The sequence below is a fragment of the Nyctereutes procyonoides genome, unplaced genomic scaffold (assembly GCF_905146905.1).
Source record: "Nyctereutes procyonoides isolate TBG_1078 unplaced genomic scaffold, NYPRO_anot_genome, whole genome shotgun sequence".
Lineage (NCBI taxonomy): Eukaryota > Metazoa > Chordata > Mammalia > Carnivora > Canidae > Nyctereutes > Nyctereutes procyonoides.
In genome coordinates, this window is record NW_026575137.1 from 16,191,628 (window position 1) to 16,216,611 (window position 24,984).

Here is a 24,984-nt window from a genome sequence, read left to right on the forward strand (position 1 = left end):
TCATCAGTTATTTATTGAGTACTATGTGCTAGGTAGTGGAGAGTCAATGGTCAAAATGACCAATATGGTCTTTCTTATTGTATAGCTCACCAATCCTCTGGCAAAGGGCTTAGGAGATGCTGTATTGGTGACCAGAAGCACCCTATTTTATATAAGCACCATTTAGATGGGTAGAGTGATTCCAGTGATGTCTTAGTAACTGTTATGGAAGTCTTCACCAAGACTACCTCTGGATCCCATAATGATGTAAACTCTCTGGTCTGGAGCATTCCTTAAAACTCTCAGTCTCTAAGATTTGGTGTTCATGAAATTTTCCTTCTTAGAATTCTGATGGGAAGTCAACAGTGTAATAACCCAAAGATTATTTCCTTGGTTGAACAAATGAATTAAAGACCAAGCAAATGGACGAATTTGTGTTAGAAAATAAGTCTTTTTTAAAAAAAGGAGAGATTTTACTTATTTGTTTGAGAGAGAGAGAGCACAAGTGAGGCAGAGAGAGGCAAAGGGAGAGGGAGGGAGAAGCAGACTCCCCGCTGAGCAGGGAGCCAGATGTGGGACTCGATCCCAGTACCCTGGGATCATGACCTGAGCTGAAGACAGATGCTTAGCCGACTGAGCCACCCAGGCACTCCATCAACAGATGGTCTTTAAGAGATTTAGCCTTTAGCTCTTAGGCCAGAGAAGTGGTTTGGGAAACAGAAATAAAGATGAGTTAATGTAAAAATCAAAACCCAAACCAAAACAATGGAGAAAGGATGCCCTTACATGAGTATATTTGCAAGTGGGACTTCTGGAATGGGGCAAAGGCAGAATGTCTGAGTATATCGTAGGGTTGAGGAGGAAGTGAGGGATCACATTCCGGAAAGCTCTTTCATAATCCAAGATTTTTTTTCTAAGCGTGCCTCAACTCACAGATAGGGATTAGTGGATCATTCACAAAACCAGGTCTGCCACATCTAGCAGTTGGCACACCAGGTCACACAGGTCTATGATGTGTGTGGCACCAGAGCAGTAAGCAAAGAGCTGAGGTGACAAGTCCTAGTGATTCCAAGATGAGTAAGTAGATGGCATCCTGGCAAAACCACATTTGGGAAATTGTTCCTTTGTCCCCTTCTCACGGCATCAACTACGTAGAGCCAATTGCACTAGAACTTCAGAATCGAGGGCTCCACAGCACAGGGAGAGAAAAGACGCAATGCCAGACAGCAATCTGAAACAAATCATGTCTTTTATTAGCTCCAGTTCCACCCCCCTTCCCCAAATTTAATGGGATTAAACCATGAAGAGGCCAGGCTACTTCCCTACTTATTTTTAGCAATGTCAATGAGAGGCCCAACAGGGACATCCTGTTTTTAATTAAACTTGGAGAGCCTTGGGGGCGCCTGGGTGGCTCAGCGGTTGAGCGCCTGCCTTTGGCCCAGGGCATGATGCTGGAATCCAGAGATCGAGTCCCACATCAGGCTTCCTGCATGGAGCCCACTTCTCCCTCTGCCTGTGTCTCTGCCTCTCTCTCTCTCTGTGTCTCTCATGAATAAATAAATAAAATCTAAAAAAAACCCCACAAAAAACAAAACAAAAAAAAAACTTGAAGAGCCTTATTCTTGAATCTGGGTAAACACAGAGCTCTATAGGATACTCAAGAGCCCAGTTCTGGCTCTGCCCCTACGTAGGCTTGGGACAATGCCTTCCCTGTGGCCAGGTCTCTCACCAGCTTTGTGAATAGCCTATATTTTTCTTTCATTTTCCCTCTGAGTGAACCACCTCTTGGGATGCTGGAAAAGGAGTCCTGTCTGCACTGATAAAAGTTGTAGAATTAATGGAGGGCAGGCACAGTTCCAGAGGTTAAAGCTCAACCTTCTCTCTGAAGGAAACCAGACTGCCTTTTCTCACCAGAAGATGGAGGTCTTCTAACAGCCAGGGCCGCATGACAACTGACCAAAAGCAAAAGAAGTTAAGCAGTTAAGCAGGGTTGCTTTTAGATTCTAGATAAAAACCAGCACCCTGCTTAGAAGGATATTGCATATCAGGAAACGAGGGTGGAGAGAAGCCATGAGGATCTTTCTTGGAAACACTTTTGAAATAGGATCAATGTCTATGTATCTGGAATGGTGTAAGTAGTTTCTTGTTTAGAACTAGGAGAAGACAGTAAGCCAGGAACTTTCCTAATGTTCTACCCAGGTGCTGTAGGTACTTTCATGGGAGGGGAGAGGATGACAGGAGAAGGCCCTGTCTCTTTTCAATGAAAGCAGCTACATTCTTATATTAGGTTTCATGTAAGATTTCACCTGTAGGGGATCCCTGGGTGGCGCAGCGGTTTGGCGCCTGCCTTTGGCCCAGGGTGCGATCCTGCAGACCCGGGATCGAATCCCACGTCGGGCTCCCGGTGCATGGAGCCTGCTTCTCCTTCTGCCTGTGTCTCTGCCTCTCTCTCTCTCTCTCTCTCTCTGTGTGTGTGTGTGTGTGACTATCATAAATAAAAATTAAAAAAAAAAAGATTTCACCTGAAGAAAGCAAACTCATCATTGACCTCCCAAAACGTGTGTGTGTGTGTGTGTGTGTGTGTGTGTGTGTGTGTGTGTGATTACCCTACCATCCATCCTGTTGTCAAGTCAAGTCAAAGACATCTTTGGCAACTCTCTGTCATCTATCTCCGCATCTAGCAGTTGGCAGACCCATTAAATCTGCCTCCTTAATATTTTCTTAAATCTGTCATTCCTCCTGCCACTGTCTTCTTTTAAGTCCGTGGTGGTACTTACCTTTTTAGATACAGACAATATTTTTTTCAATTTTACATAAAGTGCAGTGCAAAAGCAGCTTCAAACAGCCCCGTCCAAAGAGCCCTTTCATTGTCCTAAACAAACATTCTAAAGCTGATGTATATTATAGGCCTTCACCCGGGAACGTGGGGGTAGTGATGAGCTTGATTCTGGAATGCTGACATTGAACTACCAGTGCAACAGCTCAGTGGAGATGTCCACTAAGAGAAGGACATAACAGGGGTGCCTGACTGGCCGGGTCGCTATGTGGAGCGTGCAGCCTTGATCTCCAGTTTGTGAGTTTCAGTCCCCTGTTGGGCATACAGATTACTTAAAAATAAAAATCTTAAAAAAAAAAAAAGTTGGACATAACAGAGGTGGAGATGTGGAAGTAATGAGTTGTTTCCTCCATAAGGTGGGGCTGATCAGGTTGTCGTGAGGATTCAAAGAGATGATGCACGTGCCCCGGATGGAACAGTATCTAGCAAAACTTCATGTCCACCTAGAACTTGGTGAGGTGACCTTATTTGGAAATAGGATCTTTGTAGTTGTAATCAGGTTAAAATAAGATCAGACTGGATTAGGACAGGCTTTAACCAATCCAGTGACTGGAATTCCTATAAGAAGAAGGCATTTGGGGGCACCTGGGTGGCTCAGTGGTTGAGCGTCTGTCTTTGGCTCAGGTCATGATCCCTGGGTCCTGGGACTGAGTCCCACATCAGGCTCCCCTCAAGAAGCCTGCTTCTCCCTCTGCCTATGTCTCTGCCTCTCTCTGTGTATCTCTTATGAATAAATAAATAAAATATTTTTAAAAAAAGAAGGCATTTGAACACAGACACACAGTGAGAGCATCATGTGATGTTAGAGCCAAGGCCAGAGTGACGCAGCTGTGAGCCAGGAAGCGCTGAGGATGGCCAGTCACCACCGACGCTAGGAGCAGACTACCATCCCTCACCCCAGGAGTCTCTAGAAGGAACCAACCTTCACTTGATCTTAGCCAAAAGGCCGAGAAGCGATTGGAAGGAACCAACCTTGTCCATGCCTTGATTTTGGACTTCTGGCTTCCAGAGCCATGGCAAGAATACATTTCTGCTATTCTAAGCTTCCCCGTCTATGATAATTTGTTACAGCCACCCTGGGAAACGGAGTGTGGAGAGCACTCAGCACGATGCTTGGCCCATCACAAGCACTGAGGCCAGGAGATTTCTCGAGAGAATGAACAGAAACACGGGCTGTAGCTGGGACTCTGCTTGGGAGTATCCATGTTCCGGGAGCAGAAGAAGAGTCCATGAAGGCCACAGGGAGGGAAGAGCCAGGGAGGGGAGCCTCACTCGTGCTGCCAGATGGCATACTCAATGCTAAGAGTTAAACTCTTGCAATAACATTAATCCCCTAATAAGAAAGGGATAAACCAAGCATAACTGACAAGCACGAAGATTTGTTCTTAGAGAAAGTCACTAACACAAGCAATTGCTTTAGAGCTTCCTCCAGGAAAGAAATCTAAGTTGCGTTCCAGGGTCACATCTGTGGTCCACATTCAAAACTGAGAATTAGGCAAGGGTGTGGAGCTAAATTCCCAGGGATCATATATAAAAATGGATCAGAAGCTCTTGTCCCATCCCCCACTTTTTTTTTTTTTCTGGAATCAAAAGAGCAGTGTTTCAGGTCTCCAAGGAACATATTAAAATTGATTGGGAGAAAAAAATGCAAGTGCCACTCAGGAAGTGGCTCTAAAAGAATGTAAAGAAGTTGTTCTGGTCCTCATTTTGGGCCTCGGTGGCACAAACACAAGTTGGTTGTCTGAAAGGTCACAGTTGGTGATTTTGCAACCAACTGGGATGAATCTGTGCGTTTGTTTGGTGTTCCTGGAGGTCAAATGTTTGCCTGGTCCCCACTATCACCCCCCTCCTCCTCATCCAGCGCCTGTACAGGTATGCACACCTGTCACCACACGGGGCAATTAGAAAAAAGAAACATCCAATACTGCGAAGAGAACAAAACCGAAATCTTCTGTGGAGAGCTGCCAGTATACTACCGATCTCTGGCCCTCGGGTTTCATTCATTTGAAGGCATGAAAAGGCAGATAAGGGTGTCCTGAAGTTCCCCCTGCCTTCATTAACAATGCCAATTAATCCCGAGTCACAGTGAGGAGGGAGAGTCTGATTCCAAGACAATAATTATTTGAACACCAATATTTTTGAAGCGATCACTAACATCCAAGTAACAAATAGGTTAATTAGAAAATTTCCAAGCCAGTTTTCAAAGTGAATTTCCTGAGGACTGTTCTGGGTAACATTATGTCAGCCTGTGTATATCCTCTCGGAAAATCTCTAACTTGAGCTTGAGAACAAATCCAGCCACATCCTCCCCAAAGAGTCCCAACACATGAAGTATGCCTGTGGGCTCAGGTCAATCAACAGTTCGGGTTTGGGGGGTTCCTGGTGTGAACCACATTCTCTCCTGGAAAGCTGATCATTCTTTTATCTGAGTCCTGCAAGCATCCAGAGTAGCCCAGAAGTTTTAGTTATTCCCAGGTGGGCTGGGGTTTGATGGAAAAGATAGCAGGTAAAGAAGTTCAGGAACTCCTAAAGTCATCTGTACCAGAATATCTCTTCTGTGAGTTTCACCAATGAGGGTTTCATTGGGTTAGCTCCCTCTTTGTGAACATACATTTTATATGACTAGGTAAATTTAGCTTAGAACTTAAGAGAAGATTCTATTACCTTGTCCTTTAGGAAACTTCCCTTTATTTAACAGGAAAACATCCTGTCCTAGTTCTGGAAACTGTGATAGGATAATGGTAGCCAACATTTATTGAGTGATACCCCATAACACTGACACGTGCTCTATTTGTCACAACCATTCGACCTTAGCAACTGCCCATGAGGCAGGTGCTATGATGAGTTCCAGTTCACAAAGCACGACAACAGTGCACGGAAAGATTGGGTAAACTTGCCCAAGGAAGAAAAGGAAAAGAGACTGATCAAGGAGAGAGGCAAAGTGATATTGATCTGCTTGTCCAAGATACCCATTCTCACATGCCAATTCTTCCCTTGGTTCCGCTTCATTTTTGTTTTGGATATGGGTGACCAATTTTTGTCTCAGTCTGTGATTTTCATGCAGTTATAAATGTAACTCAGGGGCACCTGATGGCACAGTCAAACCAAGAGTCAACTCTTGGTTTCAGCTCAGGCCATGATCTCAGAGTGGTGAGACTGAGCCCCTGCATCGGGCTCTGCGCTCAGCATGGAGTCTGCTTGAGATTCTCTTTCCCTCTGCCCCATTGCCCTTCCCCCACCAAAATAAATCTTTAGAAAAATGAACCAATATTTAAAAAAAATAAATGAATGGTAATGCAATGCAGCTTATATTCTAACCAATGATAGTCCTGTAATTAAAAACTGGTTCTTTCACGAGTCCCAGGTACTTCTGAGAACAGAGGGAGACCAATTTAACTCTATGTTTTTCCTACATTCTCTCCCTTGGAGCTCTGTGGTCCCACTGATGGATCCCAAAGTTCAGCCTTCCCTCACCCCTAACATCCCAGGGAGCATCCAAGCATTCATGGCCAAATCGTCAATGTCACGTTCCCACTTGCTCAGCTCCTTCTGCAGACCCTGTGCTGTCCCCAGTGCAGGTGTGCAGACCTGTCTCCAGCTGGGCCGACAGGAAGCTGCGGAGGGCAGGGAGGCTTCTCCCCTCCTGGAGGAGATCATCTGCTGTACCATGAGGAAAGGTCAGAGCTGTGATCTCTTGGACTTACGACTCCTGAGAGGCAGTGTTGACGCAATAATAAAATACTGGGCCTAAATCATGTCTTAAATGTGTCCCTTAAAAAAAACAAACAAACAAACAAACACATGAATGTAAAAACGTTCATTTAAGATTCTAAAAATAAATCTGCATATGGTTTTGTTTGTTCATCCAGATGTTGATATAGCACAAAATTATTATTTAATTTTTTTTTAAGATTATTTATTTATTTATTTATTTATTTATTTATTTATTTATTTATTTATTCATGAGAGACACACAGAAAGAGAGGCAGAGACATAGGCAGAGGCAGAGGGAGAAGCAGGCTCCATGCAGGGAGCCCGACATGGGACTCGATCCTGGGTCTCCAGGATCACACCCTGGGCTGAAGGCATATGCTTAACCGCTGAGCCACCCAGGTGTCCCAAAATTATTTTTTTTGAAGGGAATATAACTGCATTTTGGCATAGGTAGTAGACTGAATAACGGTCCCCCAAAAGATACAAATGTCATGAGCCCTGGAACCTGTGAATATGTTTCCTTACATACTAAAAGGGATTTTGCAGATGTGATTCCTAAAGTAGTCCCAAGGGTCTTTATGAGTAGAAGGGAAAAGCAAAGTGAGATGCCCAGAGAAATGCTGGTTTGAGAAGGACTCAATCTACTATTGCTGACTCTGTCCGTGGGGGAAGGGGGCCATGAGCCAAGGAATGCTTCCAGAAACCAGGAAAGGCAAGGACACAGATTTTCCCCTAAAGCTGCAGAAGGAATGTAACCCGTGGACACCTTGATTTTAGTCCAGTAAAACTGATTCCAGACCTCTGACCTGGCGAACTGCTAAGATAATAACTCTGTGTTGTTTTAAGCAACTAAGTTTATGGTGACCGGCTATAACAGCCAGAGGAAGCTCCCACGGCATATTTCAGTATTAGCGTCTACCACAGAGACCAAAGCTTGTCACCATAAACAATATACTGTGGACACCAAAGCTAAACTACAAGAAGCAACACCAGGGAAGAAAAACTAGAAAACTTATGGAATACTACACTCCATTCATCGCTGAGCCTAATTATACACTTGTTTGGACCCCAGTCTACACCCTAACCAGTTCTAAGTACCCGCAGGTGAACATTATGAGATGAGTTTGTACTTTATTAAATTGCTTTAATTTCTGAGTCTTGGAGGAGCAAAAGTTCAGCCAAGAATTTTATATGTTGGCGCTTGCAATCAAGCTGCAGGTTTTACTCATTTTAACAAATAGAAACCTTCATTTGTGAATGATGATGCTGGCTCACAGGCTTGCTCTCATCTTAGCGCTAACATATATTTACCCAAAAGCAAAGCAGACATCCAAGGGACGGTGACTCCTCTGAAGTCCACGCACCCCTGCAGAGGTGCTTCCTCAAGGGTGCGGACCAGCTAGAACCCCCCCCCGCCCCCCCCCCCAACACTGCCAAAAAAGAGAATCTGCACACAGGTACACAGCTTCTTGGGACAGGGCCAGGGCCTGGAGTGCAGGCTTTCGGAGTGGGGAAGAGAAAAAAAGAAAAAAATAATGGGAAGTCTGGCAACATCCCGGGTCCAGTTCACCGAGAGTCATTGAAAACCGGGAATTAGCATATGAATGAGAGAGAATATGTGAACTATCAGCCTGCAAAATAGCAGAATGGAGAAACAGAGCCCTTAATAGGAAAATGGTTCTAAATTTAATTTCATCTCATTGGCAATTTGGAAATCGCCTCAGGGTGCCTGCAGTGCTTCCTCCCCACGGTCATGAATATTGATCATCAGGGTGTGGTGCTGTAGAAAACAGTTAAGGAAACTCTAGGCTTCCATTTGCTGGCTCCAAAAAACCCCCGAGTAGATAAGTAGTTCTTGAGAAACCCCAGGTCCCCCCTGTTCCCGCCTGGAAGCTTCCCGTGGGCCCGTGAATGGACGCAGCTCCGTGCAAGTGGCGAGGTCTTGGCAGGCCGAATGCCCTTTGTTTTTCTGATCCCTTTCTACGTTCCATGCTGAACGCCAACTAAGTGGGCAAGGGCTCAGCGAGTGCTTGCTAGCACCTTCCACACATCCTCTGCGAAGTCCCCAACCAAATTCCACGGCGCAGGATGGTGTGTGTTCCTGCCCACACTATTTATCCCCAGTGCCAGCTACTTAGCAGGGCCTTAGTGGTAGGTGTGAAACGAATCTTTGAATAATTTTTCATAAGCCCATGGGGTCTGGAGGGTTCTCCCTGACTGGGGGTCAACCTCTTCATCGACACTGGCCACCAAACCACTGACCAAGAGCAGCCAGAACTGTGAAAAATGTTCAACAGGAGACAGCACCATGGCTAGCAAGAATTTTTTTTTTCTTAGATCCCAATCAGGAAGCAATTCTCTTCAAAAGGAGAACCTAGTCACCTGCTTTCTCTGCAGTAAGGCAGAGGACCGAGGGCCGGCGTGGTTTGCAGAGCACAGCACTCACCCAGAAAAGGAGACAAAATAAAGCTAATTAAAATGAATCACCCTTGAAATCTGAATTTTTGTTGAATTATGTTAATTTTTGTTGAAGATGAAGAAAAATCAGAAAAGTGCAATGACATGGCACACACCATTCACTAGGGAGCACGTTTGGCAAAACAATTTGGCAGAGAGCATCGGGTGCCTCAGAAATCAATGTTCATTCCCTTTGGCCCAGTAATTGTACTTCTGGGAATCCAGTCCAAGGGAATAATCCTAAATATAGAAAAAGTTTCATGCACAAGAATTATGTTATTTTATATTTAAAAGTTACAGTATCGTGTATAAATAAAACCTGGAAACAACCTAAATATCCAACAATGGAGGAAGAGTAAGTAAATTATGGTGTCTGACCATATTATTATTAAAAGTTTTTATGACATTAGAAATACCTGTATTATGCTGAGTGAAAATGGAAAGATACAAAATTTCATATACGTTATGAAGTCAATTAGATTTTGTTAAAAAGATTTTTATTTATTTTATTTGAGAAGGAGCATGAATGAGGGAAGGAGCAGAGAGAGGGAGAAGCAGACTGCCCCCTGAGCAGGGAGCCCGATGTGGGGCTCAATCCCAAAACCCTGGGATCATGGACTGAGCTGAAGGCAGGCGCTTAATGCCTGAGCCACCCAGGTGGCCCTAATTAGATATTTTTAAATGCATGGAAATAAGACCAGAAAATATTATTTTCTCACATTAGAAAATTAATAGCAGTGATTCCCTTTGTAGGTGGAGCGGCATAATGGAGAGAATTCTTTTCTTTTGCTTTTATATTTTTCTCTACTGCCCATATTTCTACAGTTGACATTATTCATACATTTATCCTTGGGGGAGAGGAGAAATCCTTTATTCTTATTTAAGATCCTGTCTCTGAGGGGAGGATGCCTGGGTGGCTCAGTGGTTGAGCATCTGCCTTCAGCCCAGGGCTGATCCTGGGGTCCTGTGTCTCATGAATAAATAAATAAAATCTTAAAAAAAAAAAAAAAAAAAGCTCCTGTCTCTGAGGGATTACCTTGAGACTCCATGGTTGGTTGGTCACAGCTCTGGGTCAAGTGCTGCAGTGAGCACCAGCTGGCAGATCTGGGGACTTTGCTAGTCTGGGGGTCGGTTGCGCTCCTGCTCGGCCCCCAGCCCCAGGTGCACCTGTCCCTCTCACTGCCCCTGGGGCTCAGACCCCCTGGTCCAGGAGCCGCCCGGGCCTCAGCTACAAGGGTCCCATAACCAGTCAGTCACGTGGGGCTCTTGTGAATCTGACCTTAGCTTCTGTAACCAGGTCTCCCTGGTTCCTTGAAAGTGAATGCCCTGCCCCCCCACCCCAGCTCACCAGCAGTGCAGTGATTTCTGTCGCCTGTGGTACAGCCCCTCCTTCCTGTCCAGCACCCCTCCCCTCATCCTGTTCTCCCAGGGCCTGCAGATCTCCCTCCGAGCCCTGGGTGCTGGCTTCTGAGATGAGCCCTCCAGGAAGCCAAATGCCCACTCTCTTGGACTGCTGTCTGCTTCCAGATGCTTCCCTCTTGTGCCCATTTGCCTGCCAAGATGATGAGTGACGGCCAGCCTGCCCTGGTGCTGCCACCCACCTAGTCCTGTTTATTGCCTGCAGCTGAAGCTGTCCTGATCCTCCGAGCTGAGCCTCAGTCCCCTGACGTTCCGCCCTGGGTCCCGCTCCCTGCCCATCGAGCTGTTAGAGCCATGACCGTAGCTCCTTACGCCCCTTCCCCACCTTCCCCTGGGGTCTGACGAGGAAAATGTGGCCAACACCAGGGCCCCTCTCCTGTTCTGTTCAGGATATTTACTCTAGGTGAGTGATCTGGGGAAATAGAATGGAGTGCTTCCTATTAAAATGATGGAGGATGGGGCGCCTGGGCAGCTCGGTCAGTTAAGCACCTGCCTTCAGCTCAGGTCATGATCCTGGGGTCAGATCGGAGTTGCCAGTCGGGCTGGGCTCCCTGCTCCTCGGGAAGCCTGCTTCTCCCTCTGCCTCTGCTGTTCCTCCTGCTTGTGTTCTCGCTCTCATAAATAAATACTTTAAAAAAAATAGAATAAAATGATGGAGGACTTGATTCTATGTTTGTAGTTCTGATGAGACAGAACCGAGCCTAGAGATCCCTGCCTTTATTTCAGAGTCTAAGAAAGTTGTAGATTCATGACAACTGACTTGGTGTGATGATGGGCTGTCCATACGGCTGGCACTGTGCTAAGCACCGACACGGACCGTCACATCTAATCTTAAAGGAACCTCACTGGCAGAACTGGCAGTGCCATTTCACAGATGAGGACACTGAGGCTCACTTAGATGAATTACGTTGGTCAGAGTCACAGAGGTAGTAACTGAAAGGGGCAGGGTTTGAGCCCCAGGTCAGGGTTGATCATTAGACACCACCCCAGGGGCTATAAGCCCATAGACTTGAGGTCTGGGCAGGTCACTGGGATGGGTGGCTGGAGAGGTCACACTGAGCATGATTTGCTGAGGAGCATGATTGCTACGTCCATCTGTAGGGTGGAGGTCATCACAAACCACCAGGTGACTCAGGCCAGGCCAGAATGGGGGCCCAGTGTTGCCAGATCGGAACCCTGGCCTGGAGCCTCTAGTAGGAGCATTCTGTTTTTATGTGTAATCTCCTGTTTGGGATATGGGTTCAGTATTTTAAAAACACCGGGTACGCTGGATCAAAGCCTAGATGGGCACCAGTCTTCAACCCGCACCATGCTGTACTGTGCACCGTCCAATTCTTACCTGTGACTCGCACTCTTGTCTGTAAAGGTCTAGGGCTACGTACCTGCACAATCTCTAGCATTTCTGCCTTGCTGATGTAGCCATTTCCATCCAGGTCATACATGCTGAAGGCCCATTTCAGCTTCTGCTCCAGCTTCCCCCTCGATGTCACACTCAGGGCTATGATGAATTCTCTAAAGTCTATTGTCCCGTCTCCATTAGCATCGAAGGTGCGGAAGACGTGCTCTGCAAATTTGGAAGCATCCCCGTAAGGGAAAAAGTTCCCGTAAATTTTCTTAAACTCTTCCATTGACAAATGTCCACTGGGGCAGTCTCTCAAGAAGCCTTTATACCATTCCTGGATCTCGTGCTCTGTAAAGTCTGTGCTTTCCAGCAAATCCTGCATGACCTCTGGGCGCAGCTTGCTGTTCTGTTTCCCCATCCTGGCAGCGAGAATTCAGCTGCAGACAGAGAAGAATATGTATCATTTTTAAATCTGTTGTTTAGAAGCACACTTTATCATTTGTGATTGTTCTTTGGGGAAAAAAAATAAACTCTTTTAGTCCACAACACTGTCTGTTTTTCCAACTCAGTCAAACAAAATGTTAGAAAGACAGGCAGTCAGAAGATGCAGAGCAGGGACACCTGGGTGGCTCAGTGGTTGAGCATCTGCCTTTGGCTCAGGGTGTGATCCCGGGGTCCCAGGATCGAGTCCCAGAGTCGGGCTCCCTGCATGGAGCCTGCTTCTCCCTCTGCCTGTGTCTCTGCCTCTCTCTGTGTCTCTCATGAATAAATAAATAAAATCTTAAATAATAATAAAAAAAGAAGATGCAGAGCAGAAATACCACCGACCAGAAAATTGATACTTCTTTTGTACGGAGCCATGCGAATACAAGAGACTCGCGATGAAATAGAGGGAGAAAAGGAGGGAGGGGGACAGACAGAGACAGGAGACAGAGAAGTTGACTACTTAGCTCTGCCTTTTCTATTGGCATGAGGTCTAGCCTCACATTAAGACATCTGAGGCTCTAACATCTAGTCCAAATATTAGCAGGGAGAATTTAAGGAGAACACAGAGAGACAGAGGCAAAAGAGGTAATTTATGTTTTATTGCTTGAATGTTCCCAAGGAAAGTGCTGCTTTGGTACCTTCTGAATATTATAAAACAGATATGAGTAAGGAAAATACAAACCTATCTAATAGGATTAAATGCTACCAAGCTAGATGGGTTGTATAAATTAACAAGGTCGATTCACTGTCAACATTGGGTTCAGATGGTAAACATGAAGCTTCATAAACTGTTTATGTGTACGCTTATGGAAGAGGCCAAACTTTCCTTTTTAAATACAATTAGCTTCATATTTTCTTATTATAACAGTAGTACACATCTATAGTAAAATAGTAAAACATCACAGCGATGCATAAAGAAAAACGTTAGCATCATTTCAAATCATAACACTTAGAGATAACCCTGCTAGCATTTTGGTGTGTGTCCTAAATTTTTTTTATATGTGTGCTTATATAGATATGTTATTAACAAATGTTTTAGTACATTTACATTTCAAAAAACAAGAATATATACACTTTTGTTACCTATTTTTAAACTTAACATAGTACGGGGAACAAAGGCAACTCTTGTTAGGTGAGAAAAAAACCCTAGAAATATCATCTTCTTATTTACAGAGCCACTCACCGTTAATTGAGCACTATGCAGCAGGCATGTGCCTGGTACTATGGATGCAAAGAGTGAGATGTGGCCCCTCCTTCTTCGGGGGCACCCAGCTGTGTAAGTTCAGAAGTGGTGGTGACCATGAGGGGATAGTGCAATAGATATTCAATTCATGGTTGTTAGGGGAATGGTGGTACGATGAGAGAACATGGAGAGGACACCCAAGCCAAAAGGGGGCATAAATGCTATCAGAAAAGCCTTCTTGGAGGAGGTGATATCTGAACTTAGTTCCTATTTCCAAAGTCTTATGATTTAAGCACGGTCAAGGTGAGCCACTTCTCATAAAGGGGCTCTGCACTTATATTTTGCATTTTTCCTATATTGGAAAAAATCCTGTAAGTAAAGCTTGGAAAATCAGAGACTGAAAGACCCCCATTTTAATCATTATTCCAAATTTTCTTTGAGATTTTCTCTTGTGGTGTTGTTGATGCTTGTCTCCCTCCCTCTGCAGGGTCAGCCCCTTGAGACAGAGTCTCTGTTGGGACTACTTTGTCTCTCTCTGCCCCCACAAATGACATTTGTTGAGTTAATGAACAAAGGAATGACTGGTAGACAGATGAATCATTACAACATGGAAATCTGTAATAATCTTCCCAGAAAATGAGTCCTTCGTGACAGTGACGAGCCTCTGGCTATGAAAAGGGTATTTGAGTCACTAAAGCTATCTGATGGTTAAGGCTTGGTCTTGGAATCTCTTTCTTTCCCCCCATTTTACTGAAATGTAATTGACATATAACACTGTATACCTTTAAGGGGTAAAACATAATGACCCAATACACTGCGGAATGATCACTACAGCAAGTTTAGTTAACATCCATCACCCTGCATAGTTATTAATTTTTTTCTTGTGATGAGAACTTCCAAGTTCTACTCTCTCAGCAACTTTCCAATATGCAATACAGTATTGTTAGCTGTTGTCACCATGCTGTGCATTATAGCTATAGAATTTATTTATCTAATAACTAGAAGCCTGTACCTTTGACCCCCTTACCTGGTTGTCCCCACCGCCCCCTCCCCCAAGTTTGGGATCTCTTATATTGAATTGCCTGCATACCTGTCTTTTGCTCTCACTAAAAATAAACTCCTAGAGGGCAGTGTTTGCATCTCACACCGCTCAAACTTCTTGCACTATATCCATAGTTCCAGAAATGCCAAGCAATGTTAGTAATTGGAAAAGTTGACACATTTTATCCTCTGAGTTCTGAACCGGAGACAGAACTGGCTCTGCTCCCGTCCTAGACAGAGACCTGCCAAATTAGTCGGGAGAACAGAGCACCCGTCTACGAGCAGGGCCGGTGGTGCGGGAAGGTCCCCTAAAGTGCAGCTCCAAATGAATCATAATTTCTAAACTGAACCTTCCAATAACTTTCATTTCCCTCGCAAGTCCCTTTTCTTTTTTTTTTTTTTTTTTTAAGATTTTATTTATTTATTCATGAGAAACAGAGAGAGACAGACACAGACACAAGCAGGCTCCAGGAGGAGCCCGACGTGGGACTGGATCCCAGGTCTCCAGGATCAGGCCCTGGGCCGAAGGCGGGGCTAAACCGCTGAGCCACCCGGGCTGCCTGCGTGTCCTTTTCTTTCTGGAGGGAGAAAAGCAAAGTTAGAGAGGCTGGTTTGTATTAGAATTTTAAAACTGTCATTCAGTTGCTAAGTTGGCAATTTGCCGGAGGCAAGAATTCAGAAACGTGAGGTAATACATATACATGGGCTTACAGAGCTCCGAAACATTTGTATGAAATTCACAAGTAATTTCGGGTTTTCCTTTTTGGGGGTTCTGTAAAGTACAGCTCTTTGGTGTGGTGTTCAATCAAATCACCATTCCTATACTTTGGTTCTGTGCAAATCACCGTGTGCCCAGCCTTAGGAAGAAAATACCATTTTGATATTTAAATCTACCCTCTTAAAGAATGATTTCTTTTTCTGGGCCTATAAACCACTGTTTCTGCGGAAGGAACTTAAGTTTAGCTTTGAAATGTTTAAAAAGTGCTTCTCACTTATTAGCTGTTTTTGCACTAGAAACAAATTGCCTCAACATTTTGGCTAAGTCTCCCACTGAGACTGATCTGTGTGTAGCTATTTTTCAGTAAACAGTAATTAAACCACATTTACAAATTCATTAGCACAGAAAGGCCATAACACAAACAAGGCAGAAGAGCATGGAATTAGTTTTTTCGGAAGCCGTGTTTGCAATGTAGTCCTGAATTTGTTTCAGTAGATAACTACAAATACTCTCCCAAGGATGATGTCTGAACTTGAGAAAACCATCTGGACTTGGTCAGACTGTACAACAGAAATCTCGGGGAACATATGATAGCGTTTCTCTCCCTGGGGATGAAGGGGAAAGAAAGAGGAATGCCTGACAATACCTTTTTCTTTTGGAAGACAGGGATTTCTGCCTGTTTGAGTTGAAGAGAGGACAAAAATACCGTCGGGGAAATGCTGCATTAATTAGCAGCCCAGAAAAAATCATCTGGAGACAGAAGTTGCCTGTCAGGTCAAATCCTTTTCATTACTCCATTTGGCTATTAAAACATTAACTTTGTGCTAGTAGAACATGGGGGGGGGGGGACTCAGGCCATGGAATAAAAGTGCTTGGGTTCAAAGCCTGGTTGAATTGCTGAATAGCTCTGGGTAGTAAGTCACTTAACTTTTTGGTGCACTTCGGTTTTCTCATCTGTAAAATGGGTTCATGGTGTGAGTTTGTATCTCACTGATCTGATGTGAGAATTAAATGGGACAGTCATATAATTAAGCTCCTGCATTGAGCCCGGGCCAGCTGCTGTGGTTAATGAAAACCACATCTTGTCATTGATGGCTTTTCATCCATTATTCTATTGAAACTTCACAACCCCCCTGAGTGATAGGACAGCTTCCTCCATTTTTATAAGCTAAGAAATGAAAACTCAGCCCAAGCAACTTATCCTAAGTCACCTAGCCTGGGAATAAGACGGCCAAATGGTAAGTTTTGTTTGTGGTGGACCGTCCACTGGCTTTATCACTATGCCCTGCTAACTCCATGGAGGAAGCCCAGACAGAAATTAAGACAACAGTTCCATAAAAAGTCAAAGAGAGGTAGTTAAGAAAGAGCAGGCAATCTCCTATTAGCACTCATTCATTTCACAAATAGGTGCTGAGTGTCTCCTAGGAGGGAGGCATGGTCCTAGGCACTGGGGGATTCATCAGGGAACAGACAAAACCCTAGTTCTTGTGGAGCTTACAGTCTAGTGGCAAGAGACATCCCAAAAGCAAGATACATAAGGGACATGCTAGACAGAGCAGTTCCAAGGAGAAAAGTAAAGAAGGAAGGGGATTGGGGAATGCCAGGGGTGGGTGTCAAAATTTTAACTAAGAAGCCAGGGAAGGCCCCATTAAAAAAGTGACATTTGGAAAGGAAGAGAAGAGGTGAAGGAGGTAGCCGTGGAGATGACTGGGAGAAGGCTGTCCCAGGCAGAGAAAATAGCAACTGAGAAGGGTCTGGACAGCGAGCAGGTTGAGTGTCAAGGATGAGGCTGGAATGGAGGGCAGGAAGGAAAGCAGATGAGAGCAGAGTAGTAACAAGGGCCAGGTGACATGGGACCCATGGGTGACAGTAAGGGCTGTGGCTTCCACTCTGATGAGATGGAGCCATTGCAGGATTTTGGTTTATATTCTAACAGGACCTCTCTGGCTGCCTCGTTGAGAGTAAACTAAAGGAGGGTAGTGCAGAGGCAGAGATAGCTAGGAAGCCACTGCAAGGACCCAGACAGGAGCCAATGGTGGCCGGAACCAAGGTGGTGGCAGCAGAGAAGGTGAGAAGTGGCTGGATTCTGGACACAGCTTAAAGGGAGACTCAATAGGATTGGTTGATGGTTTGTGAACAGAGAATGGTCCAGCATAACTCCAAGGTTCTGGCCTAAGCAACTATAAGGATGAAATTGACCCTGAAATGGGAAAAATGCAGAAGCAGGGCTTTGGGGCGAGGCAGGGGCATGGCTCTCTGTGCTTCTGCGCAGGTATTCATTCTGAGATGCCCAGCATATACCCAGTTGGAGATGTCAAGTAGGTAGCCAGATGGACAAAGTCTGGAGTTAGAAGAAGAGGTCCGGGGAGGGAATAAATGTGGGAATCATCAGCATGCAGGTGGTATCTATAGCCAAAGACTGGATTACAGCCTCAAGTCAGTGATGGTGGGTAAACGAGAAAAGAGGAGGGGTGAGCCCTTAGCCATCTCACCTGTAGACTTGGGGAGGAGGAGGAGCTGATAAGGGAGAACGGGAAGGAGGCCAGCGGGGTGGCAGGAAAGCACAAGACTGACTCGGCCTGCTTTGCTGCTGTGTCCTCCCTGCCCAGCTCAGGGAGGCCCTGGAAGGCATTCAGTGCAGGACAGAAGGAACCGTGGCTCCTGGTTCCCACTCCCAGTGCCCTCGGCCTGCCCTGCATCTGTGGAGGATGCCATCTGCTGCCCAGTCGCCCACGTCAGAGCCCTAGGACTCCTCTGTCATTCCTTTTGCTTTTGTCCATTGACTTCTCAGCATCTCCATCGTCACCACCTCAGTCCAGACTGCCATCATCTCCATCCCATATTCCAGATCACTCTCTCGGGTGGGATGACCCTCTTCCCCTGATCTCCCCGCTCCCTACCCCCATCGGGCCTCAGTCTCTTCCCTACCACACCCTAGAGTGACCTTTTAAAAACACACAACAGACTATGTCACTCCTCTGTGTAAAGCTCTAGGAGGGGGCTTCCTAACACACTTAGAATGAAATCCAGACTTCCTCCATGGGCCTCAGGGTTCTGTAGGAGCCACCCTGGGCCACCTCTGATTCATCCCTTGGTCTCCTGTGCCCAGGTCCCCCGGCCTCCCTCCCACATGGCCCATCTCTTACCTCTCAGGGCTTTTGCTTCAGAGCCTTGAAAAAGACTTTTAGGTAGTAAATATATCTCAGCCTTCTAGTTTATATGCCTATATACATAAATCTTAAATATAGATAAGATATCTAAAAATATGTATGTTTACTAAATATACATAAAATCTTTATCATATATCTTATAAATGTATAACAATTTTTATGACTATAAATATTTATATATATTACTTTTGGCTGAATCTGCTGCATTTCATTAAGTGAAGTGCATGCCAACTCTGTAAGACATCGGCATTCTGTTATTCAGTAGTTTACTCTGGGATGGACGATGTGGAATTTCCCAACTTATTTGGGTCACATCCAGTCTCCCAGGATCCAAAACATAAATCTGGGGTTAATACTGACCACAGATGAGAAAGGAAAATATACAAGATGGGAAGACATCAAACCACCAGCAAAGAACCATGACCAGGAATCTAAAATATAAAGCTAACTTTCCACTTAAAATGAAGAGAAAAAAAAGGAATAGCTCTTAAAAATGATGCCATGGGGAAAGGAAATGGTGAGTAGTGGACACTTTTCTGGAATATAGGTGCTCCCTTCTTTATATCTTGGATCTGTGGAGTGAAAGATGTGGGGTACTTTGTTTCTGTATCCTCATCTGGTTCTGCAAATTCTGTGAGTTAATTCTTGAGAGCCCAGAGTTAGATTTTCTAAGGGAAAGTCTCACTTACCCTTGGAAAGCCTGGTTTACTTCAGAGAAGTCTCAATGCAAACTGCACTGAGGGTTCCTATAATGGGGTTTGCAAGATGCTAGCAGGTGAAGTCAGGTTGAGCGACAACAAGGATCACAGACCCTGCAGTGATTCCAGAAAGAGACTAGGTTGATTAAAATCTGTGCCTATCTGGGACATGTAACCTTATCCTCTAAGAGTTGCTCTGAATTTTTGACCAATGGAATGTCTACATTATGATAACACAACCAGAAAAAAGTTTCCTAAAATGTAAGGAAGGAAACAATAAAAATTATAGACTAATGGGAACAAGTGTTCATTTACTATGACATCAGATATTGTATCCATCTGAATTTTGTAGGTGGCTAAAATCCAGCAAGTTAATTTCTAGGTCAGTTGTCCCTGATTTTCACTGGAAAAAAAGAGACTACAGAAAAATCTGAAGAGCACACTGCTCCAGAAATTTCTCTTCAATGGAACTTGTTTCTTAGTGGGAGTATAAAAGGAGACCCTACATATAAACTGATATATTTAGATATAGTGGACAAATTAGGAAATAAGTAGTGGCACATAAAAGGAAGGATTAAAATATTAAAGAGGGAGAAATGAAGTTATATAACAATTTCACTAACGTCATTTCATCTTGCCCAAAGAATATTCTCTCCTCTGGCCTCTGGTAAGAGTAGCTGAGACCTAAGTCCTACAGCCTCATGGAAATCACAAAGGTGGCTTTGCTGACATTGCCTGAAGAATGGTCACCCTCCAAGGCTGTCCCAAGGCCACTCCATGCAGGGAAGCCTTCTTCCCCATGAGGATGGGCAGGCCGACCCACACCTGTGACTGCTGGTCACACACCTGGCGCTTGGTCCCCTTGCAGACAGGTAACAGGGTTTGAGATGAGAATCAAACTGGTACAAAGATGCAGTGAGCGGGAGGCTCACTAGAGACAGCCTTGTGCTTCTTGCTGCCTTCCCCAGGCTGTGTGATAAAGTCCAGGAAACACAGCTGTCTCCTCCCGGTGAGCAGGGCTTACGGTCTCTGAATTATCTGGGCTCTTGTTGCATAGACTCTGCATTTCAGACTGCAGAGGGCCTGGTCTTGGGCTCTTTTCTAAGTTCTGTTTTCCATTATTACTGCCAGTAAAACATATTTCTGATAGGATCTGAATAGAACATTATTTAACAACAACCCCTCCCCAAAATGGAAATATCATTTTTGGTTTTGCTGTTTACTGAAGTAATACATCATTACTGTAAAAAATATAATAAGGGGATATAGAAACTAGAACGTGAACACTCTTGCTGTGATCCAGTCTGACTCTATAGAAGATAACCACTATTGACAATTTTAATTTATATATGTCCTCTTAGACATGTAAATGCATATAAATGAAATCTGTACACCCCAACCACAAATGGGATCACACCATCCTATTCTATGACCTTTATTTTCCTTGAAAGGTATACTGTGGCTATCCTCCCACATTATAGATAATGGATGTATCTCATCTTTTTATTTTTTTATTTTTTAAAAAAAGATTTTATTTATTTATTCATGAGACACACACACACAGAGCACGCGGGACAGAGACACAGGTAGAGGGGGAAGCAGGCTCCATGCAAGGAGCCCAACGTGGGACTTGATCCTGGGTCTCTAGGATCAGGCCCCGGGCCGAAGGCAGCACTAAACCACTGAGCCACCCGCGCTGCCCCATATCTCATCTTTTTAAACTGCTGAGTTTTCACTGATTGATTGATTCAATGGACAGTATGGAGCCCCGCTCCGAATTAGGTACCTGACAGAGTGGTCACTGATGTAAGGCTTAGAGCCCTTTGGCATTCCACTGCATGATATTAGTTTAATTAATCCCTCCTGATGGACAGGTAGGTTGATTCTGCCTTTTTTTTTTTTTTCCTCTTGGCATGTATCTTAGTCCTGGTTCTCGGATTCCCTCGGGAATATGTACTGCAAAGAGGTTCTTATGTTTTATAGAAGTACCATGATCTTTAGACCCGCCCTTAGAAATTCTCCAACAAGCCATTTTCCTCTGGAGACTTTCCATCCTCACCACGCATTTTGCCTGAGTTTACACACCAGCTAGGATCAGACTTGAATAAGCATTGGGATTGGATTTGGGATTCCACCCCAGTCCCTCTGGCCTTCCTGTGTTACAGGCACATGTGTGTGAGGTTAGCCTTTACTATTTCTAGCACCTAGGAGGGCACCCTCACCCTGCTCTTTCAAGAGTACATGACTATGAGCATAGAAATGCCCCCTCTCTTGTTTTGGCCTAAAGAGATCTTTTGTCCAAACAGCACCCTAAGTGCTCTGTTTCTTGATGCTCCTCTCTTGACTTTCATTCACATCCAGCTAATGGCTGACTCCCCACTCCCTCCTGGGTGGCCAACAATTCACTTACATTGTATGCTTAACATGCCCTTAAGTAAGTGGACAGGGCCCGTATTAAATGGTCACCTTTCAGGCCTGCAGAAACTACAAAGCTGTCTCAAAGAAAGAAATTGTTGGCGTGCCCAAAGTTGAGGGCTTGCAGATGTTCCTTTGCCATTAGACTTGCCTGTCTGGGCTGTCTCAGGGTCAGGTGCCAGGTCAGTACCTGCCACAGTCGTGGGAAGGGGGGACCTCTGGGAGTCCTCGATACACCTCCAGAGCTGTCATAGGCTAAGACTCTACCATGGCCAACTTCTGGGGAATTCTGATCACCATAGATGTCTATTTAACTAAAGGCACTAAATATTATCTTATTTAGAAGACAGGAATTATTACTTTGGGTTTTGATAAAACAATGAAGCAAAACAGTGAGCCATCATAGGCTGAGGAGGACAAATAGGTCAACTACAGGGATCCAAGCCTCACCACGTAACCAGTAGCCAGAAGTACCAGAGGAGCTCTACTCCTTGTTTTTAGACATCCTCTGGTGGCCACTAATGCATTTAGTTCATTGCTACAAGCCCCTCCACAGAGGCTAAGAATAGTTCATAATTCCTTTTTTAAAAATTTATTCAGCAAACATGTGTTTAATATCTACTGTTTCCTGGCTTAGCATGAATATTCTTATTTTTAAAAATAGTATCCTACATGGGATAGGAAAAGGAAGAGAATCTGGGATTCTGGTTGCAGCTCAAAGCAGTCTCATTAATGTTTTATTTTCACAATTTTGCTTAGAGTTGGTGACAGGGATATTATACCTTGGTTTTACTCTAAGGACGAGGGGTTTAGAGAAGCTAACTTCATGACAAAGTCATGCAGTTTGAGGCTGCAGAGGAGCAGGATCAGAAGCACCATTCCCATACCCAGCCCCTCCACATCCCTGTTCCATCTCCTGTGATGTTTGAAGGGCTGCTTCTATTGGAAGCTACTGGTCAATCACTTTCCACTCTGGCTAACATGGCTGAAATATGAATATTTTCCATCGAACAAATGTCCAAGTGAGAAGACTAACAAGAAGACTATGAAGTAGTATCTCTTAAGCTCTTGCACTTTTTGCATCCTGCATCAAAGTGTGTGGAAACAGAACTGGACTTGCCAGCGGAGGAACTAAATTGAAGTCTTTATTATAGTACCATGTTATGTGACCTTGAGGAATTCATCTGACTTCTCTCTTGGTCTCACTCTTGTTTGGAAAGTAGGTATAACAACACCTCTCTCCTAGGGTTGTCTGAAGGACTATATGAGGAAAAGGAGTCCCAGTGAATTGGGAAAAGCTCAACATTGTGTCTTGCATCCAACAGGTGTTCAATACATGCACTATTTATCTAAATGAAATAAGAGTTCAGGGAGTTGTTCACAAAGATGAGCCTTCCAGATTTGGGAACACTCTCCTCCTTGCTTTAATGGAGAATTAGAAAAGCAAGAGCAAAAGAGTCACAAGGGAAGAAAATAAGAGAACCACTGATAGCTTCCAACCTGACTCACTTCCCTGGGATCACTTGCCAAATGTGAAAGGCCATTTGTGAATTTGCATCCAGGACTCCTGTCAGACCCCTGTGGCTGAGTGTTTTCCCAGCATAGACGTTATTATTTTAATCTGAAATTAAGCAAGAGGTCCCGTTAGAGAAGCAGATGATGGAGAGCAGGACATTTTCCTTCTCTGGTCTTCTGTCCTGAGGCTGGGAAGGGCTAAGTAGGGTTTGGGCAGAATCAGAGCAGGCTCAGAGGAACCCCATAGAATGGGCCATCCAGCTCTGGGAAGGTACCAGTGCTGTAAGGAGGACTCTAATCCAGGGTCTGACTGGATAAGACTGGTGGGTTTTTTTTTTTTAGACTGGTGTTTTTAGGACAAATTGGATACATATTAGATACCAGTAACAAACACAGGATATCAATGATTGACTGAATCAATTCTTCCTTATCTGGGGAGAGAAATGGTTCTTAGTTGTTTTATTAAACCAACTTTTCATAGGAAAATCAGAGGTGACAAACAGAAAATTAACACAAAACCCTTTGTAAACACTGAGGTATTTCCTAATAGTCAGTAGTATAACTGCGACTCTCTCCGTCCCTACTTATTAAATCTTACTTGGCATTCAGACGGAGGTCACTGCTTCCCCCATTCAGCTGTCCTTCCTCTTCCAAGTGAGCATTAAGCATATTCATGGAGTTGTGTTGGTGTGTCTTTATACCATTCTGAGAAAGACACCAGTGTATGGAAGATGCTCAAGAAATGATGGCTTCCTTCTGCTGAGCCTATTTCCCATTGACCCCTGCTTTTCACTTTTAAGAATCCCCTGAAGCAGAGGACAGCTGGGATAGTTATATATTTTGGTGCCAGGTGAATAGCAAGGTGGTTGGCAAATATTCCTCGTGATTTTTCAGTTGGTAGTAACCAAAGCTACTGCGTATAGACTTCTTCTCAGTGAATCTTTCTTCTACTAAGTCTATCTGGGGAGCTGATATCTTCTTTGTCCAGGGTCAGAGTGGACCCTATAATACCCAGAAATGGTATTAGGTTTGGCTTTCTCCTTACACTTTGTTTTACCTAGGAAACCGAGTGGTCTCAGGATTTTTTGGATGGTAGTATGATCACTATAAGCTAATTAAAGAAAAGACAAAGTCCCCCAGAATAGAAGACACTCACTGGGGCTGATCTCCTTTCGCAGGAGGGGTGACAAAGCACATGGGTGTTGGAATCAGAGAGGCCTCAGAGCTAATCCTGGTTACAAGATATACTAGTCTTATGGCCCTTAGGGACTTATGCTTCCTCATGTATAACTCTCCTTAATTGTAAATTGGGGTTTTTGTCAGGATCAAGTGAGACGATGCAGCAGAGTCCAGCAGAATGAGCACGTAGGAATACTTCTCCTCCTCCTCTTCCTCCTCCTCCTCCTCCATCATCGTGTTATTGTTTCTCTGACCTTCTATCTTTAAATTCCTTCCCTCCATTTCAGCTGCCTTGATCTTTTTCTTTTAACACACAAAGCACGTCCCCTCATTAGCATCTTGCACATGCTGTTTTCCTGGCTTCGGATGTCCTTGTTTTTCTGTATCTACATGGCTCAAGTGTTTTCCATATTCTCATGGCTTAAATGCCACCACTCTATTACATCCCTATAGCTTGAATGCCTCCCTTTATATCCTCATGGTTCAAATCTCCTCCCACCCCCATCATATCCTCATGCCTCACTCTTCACCTGCTTCAGATCAACTCCAATGTCACGTTCTCAGTGGTACCTTTCCTTATCTCCCAGTAACAATTGTATTTATTTATTTATTTATTTATTTATTTATTTATTTATTTATAAAGATTTTATTTATCTATTCATGAGAGACACAGAGAGGCAGAGACACAGGCAGAGGGAGAAGCAAGCTCCTTATAGGGAGCCCGATGTAGGACTCGATCCCAGGACCCCAGGATCATGACCTCTTCCTGCATGAGTTTATAGGGCTTTCACATAACCTATTTCAGTAGATCCTTGGAATATTGTGAGAAAAG

General features: G+C 44.4%; 1 protein-coding gene across 9 annotated transcripts in view; it reads right to left on the reverse strand.

Annotated features, from left to right (window-relative positions):
- Nucleotides 1-24,984, reverse strand: part of NCALD (neurocalcin delta) — a 377,982-nt gene that overhangs the window by 7,972 nt on the left and 345,026 nt on the right. For all 9 annotated transcript variants that reach the window (XM_055303513.1, XM_055303509.1, XM_055303512.1 and 6 more), the window contains one exon: nucleotides 11,788-12,184. In XM_055303513.1, coding sequence (XP_055159488.1) covers nucleotides 11,788-12,165 — 378 coding nt within the window. In that variant the 5' untranslated portion in view covers nucleotides 12,166-12,184. The remainder of the gene's footprint in view (nucleotides 1-11,787; nucleotides 12,185-24,984) is intronic.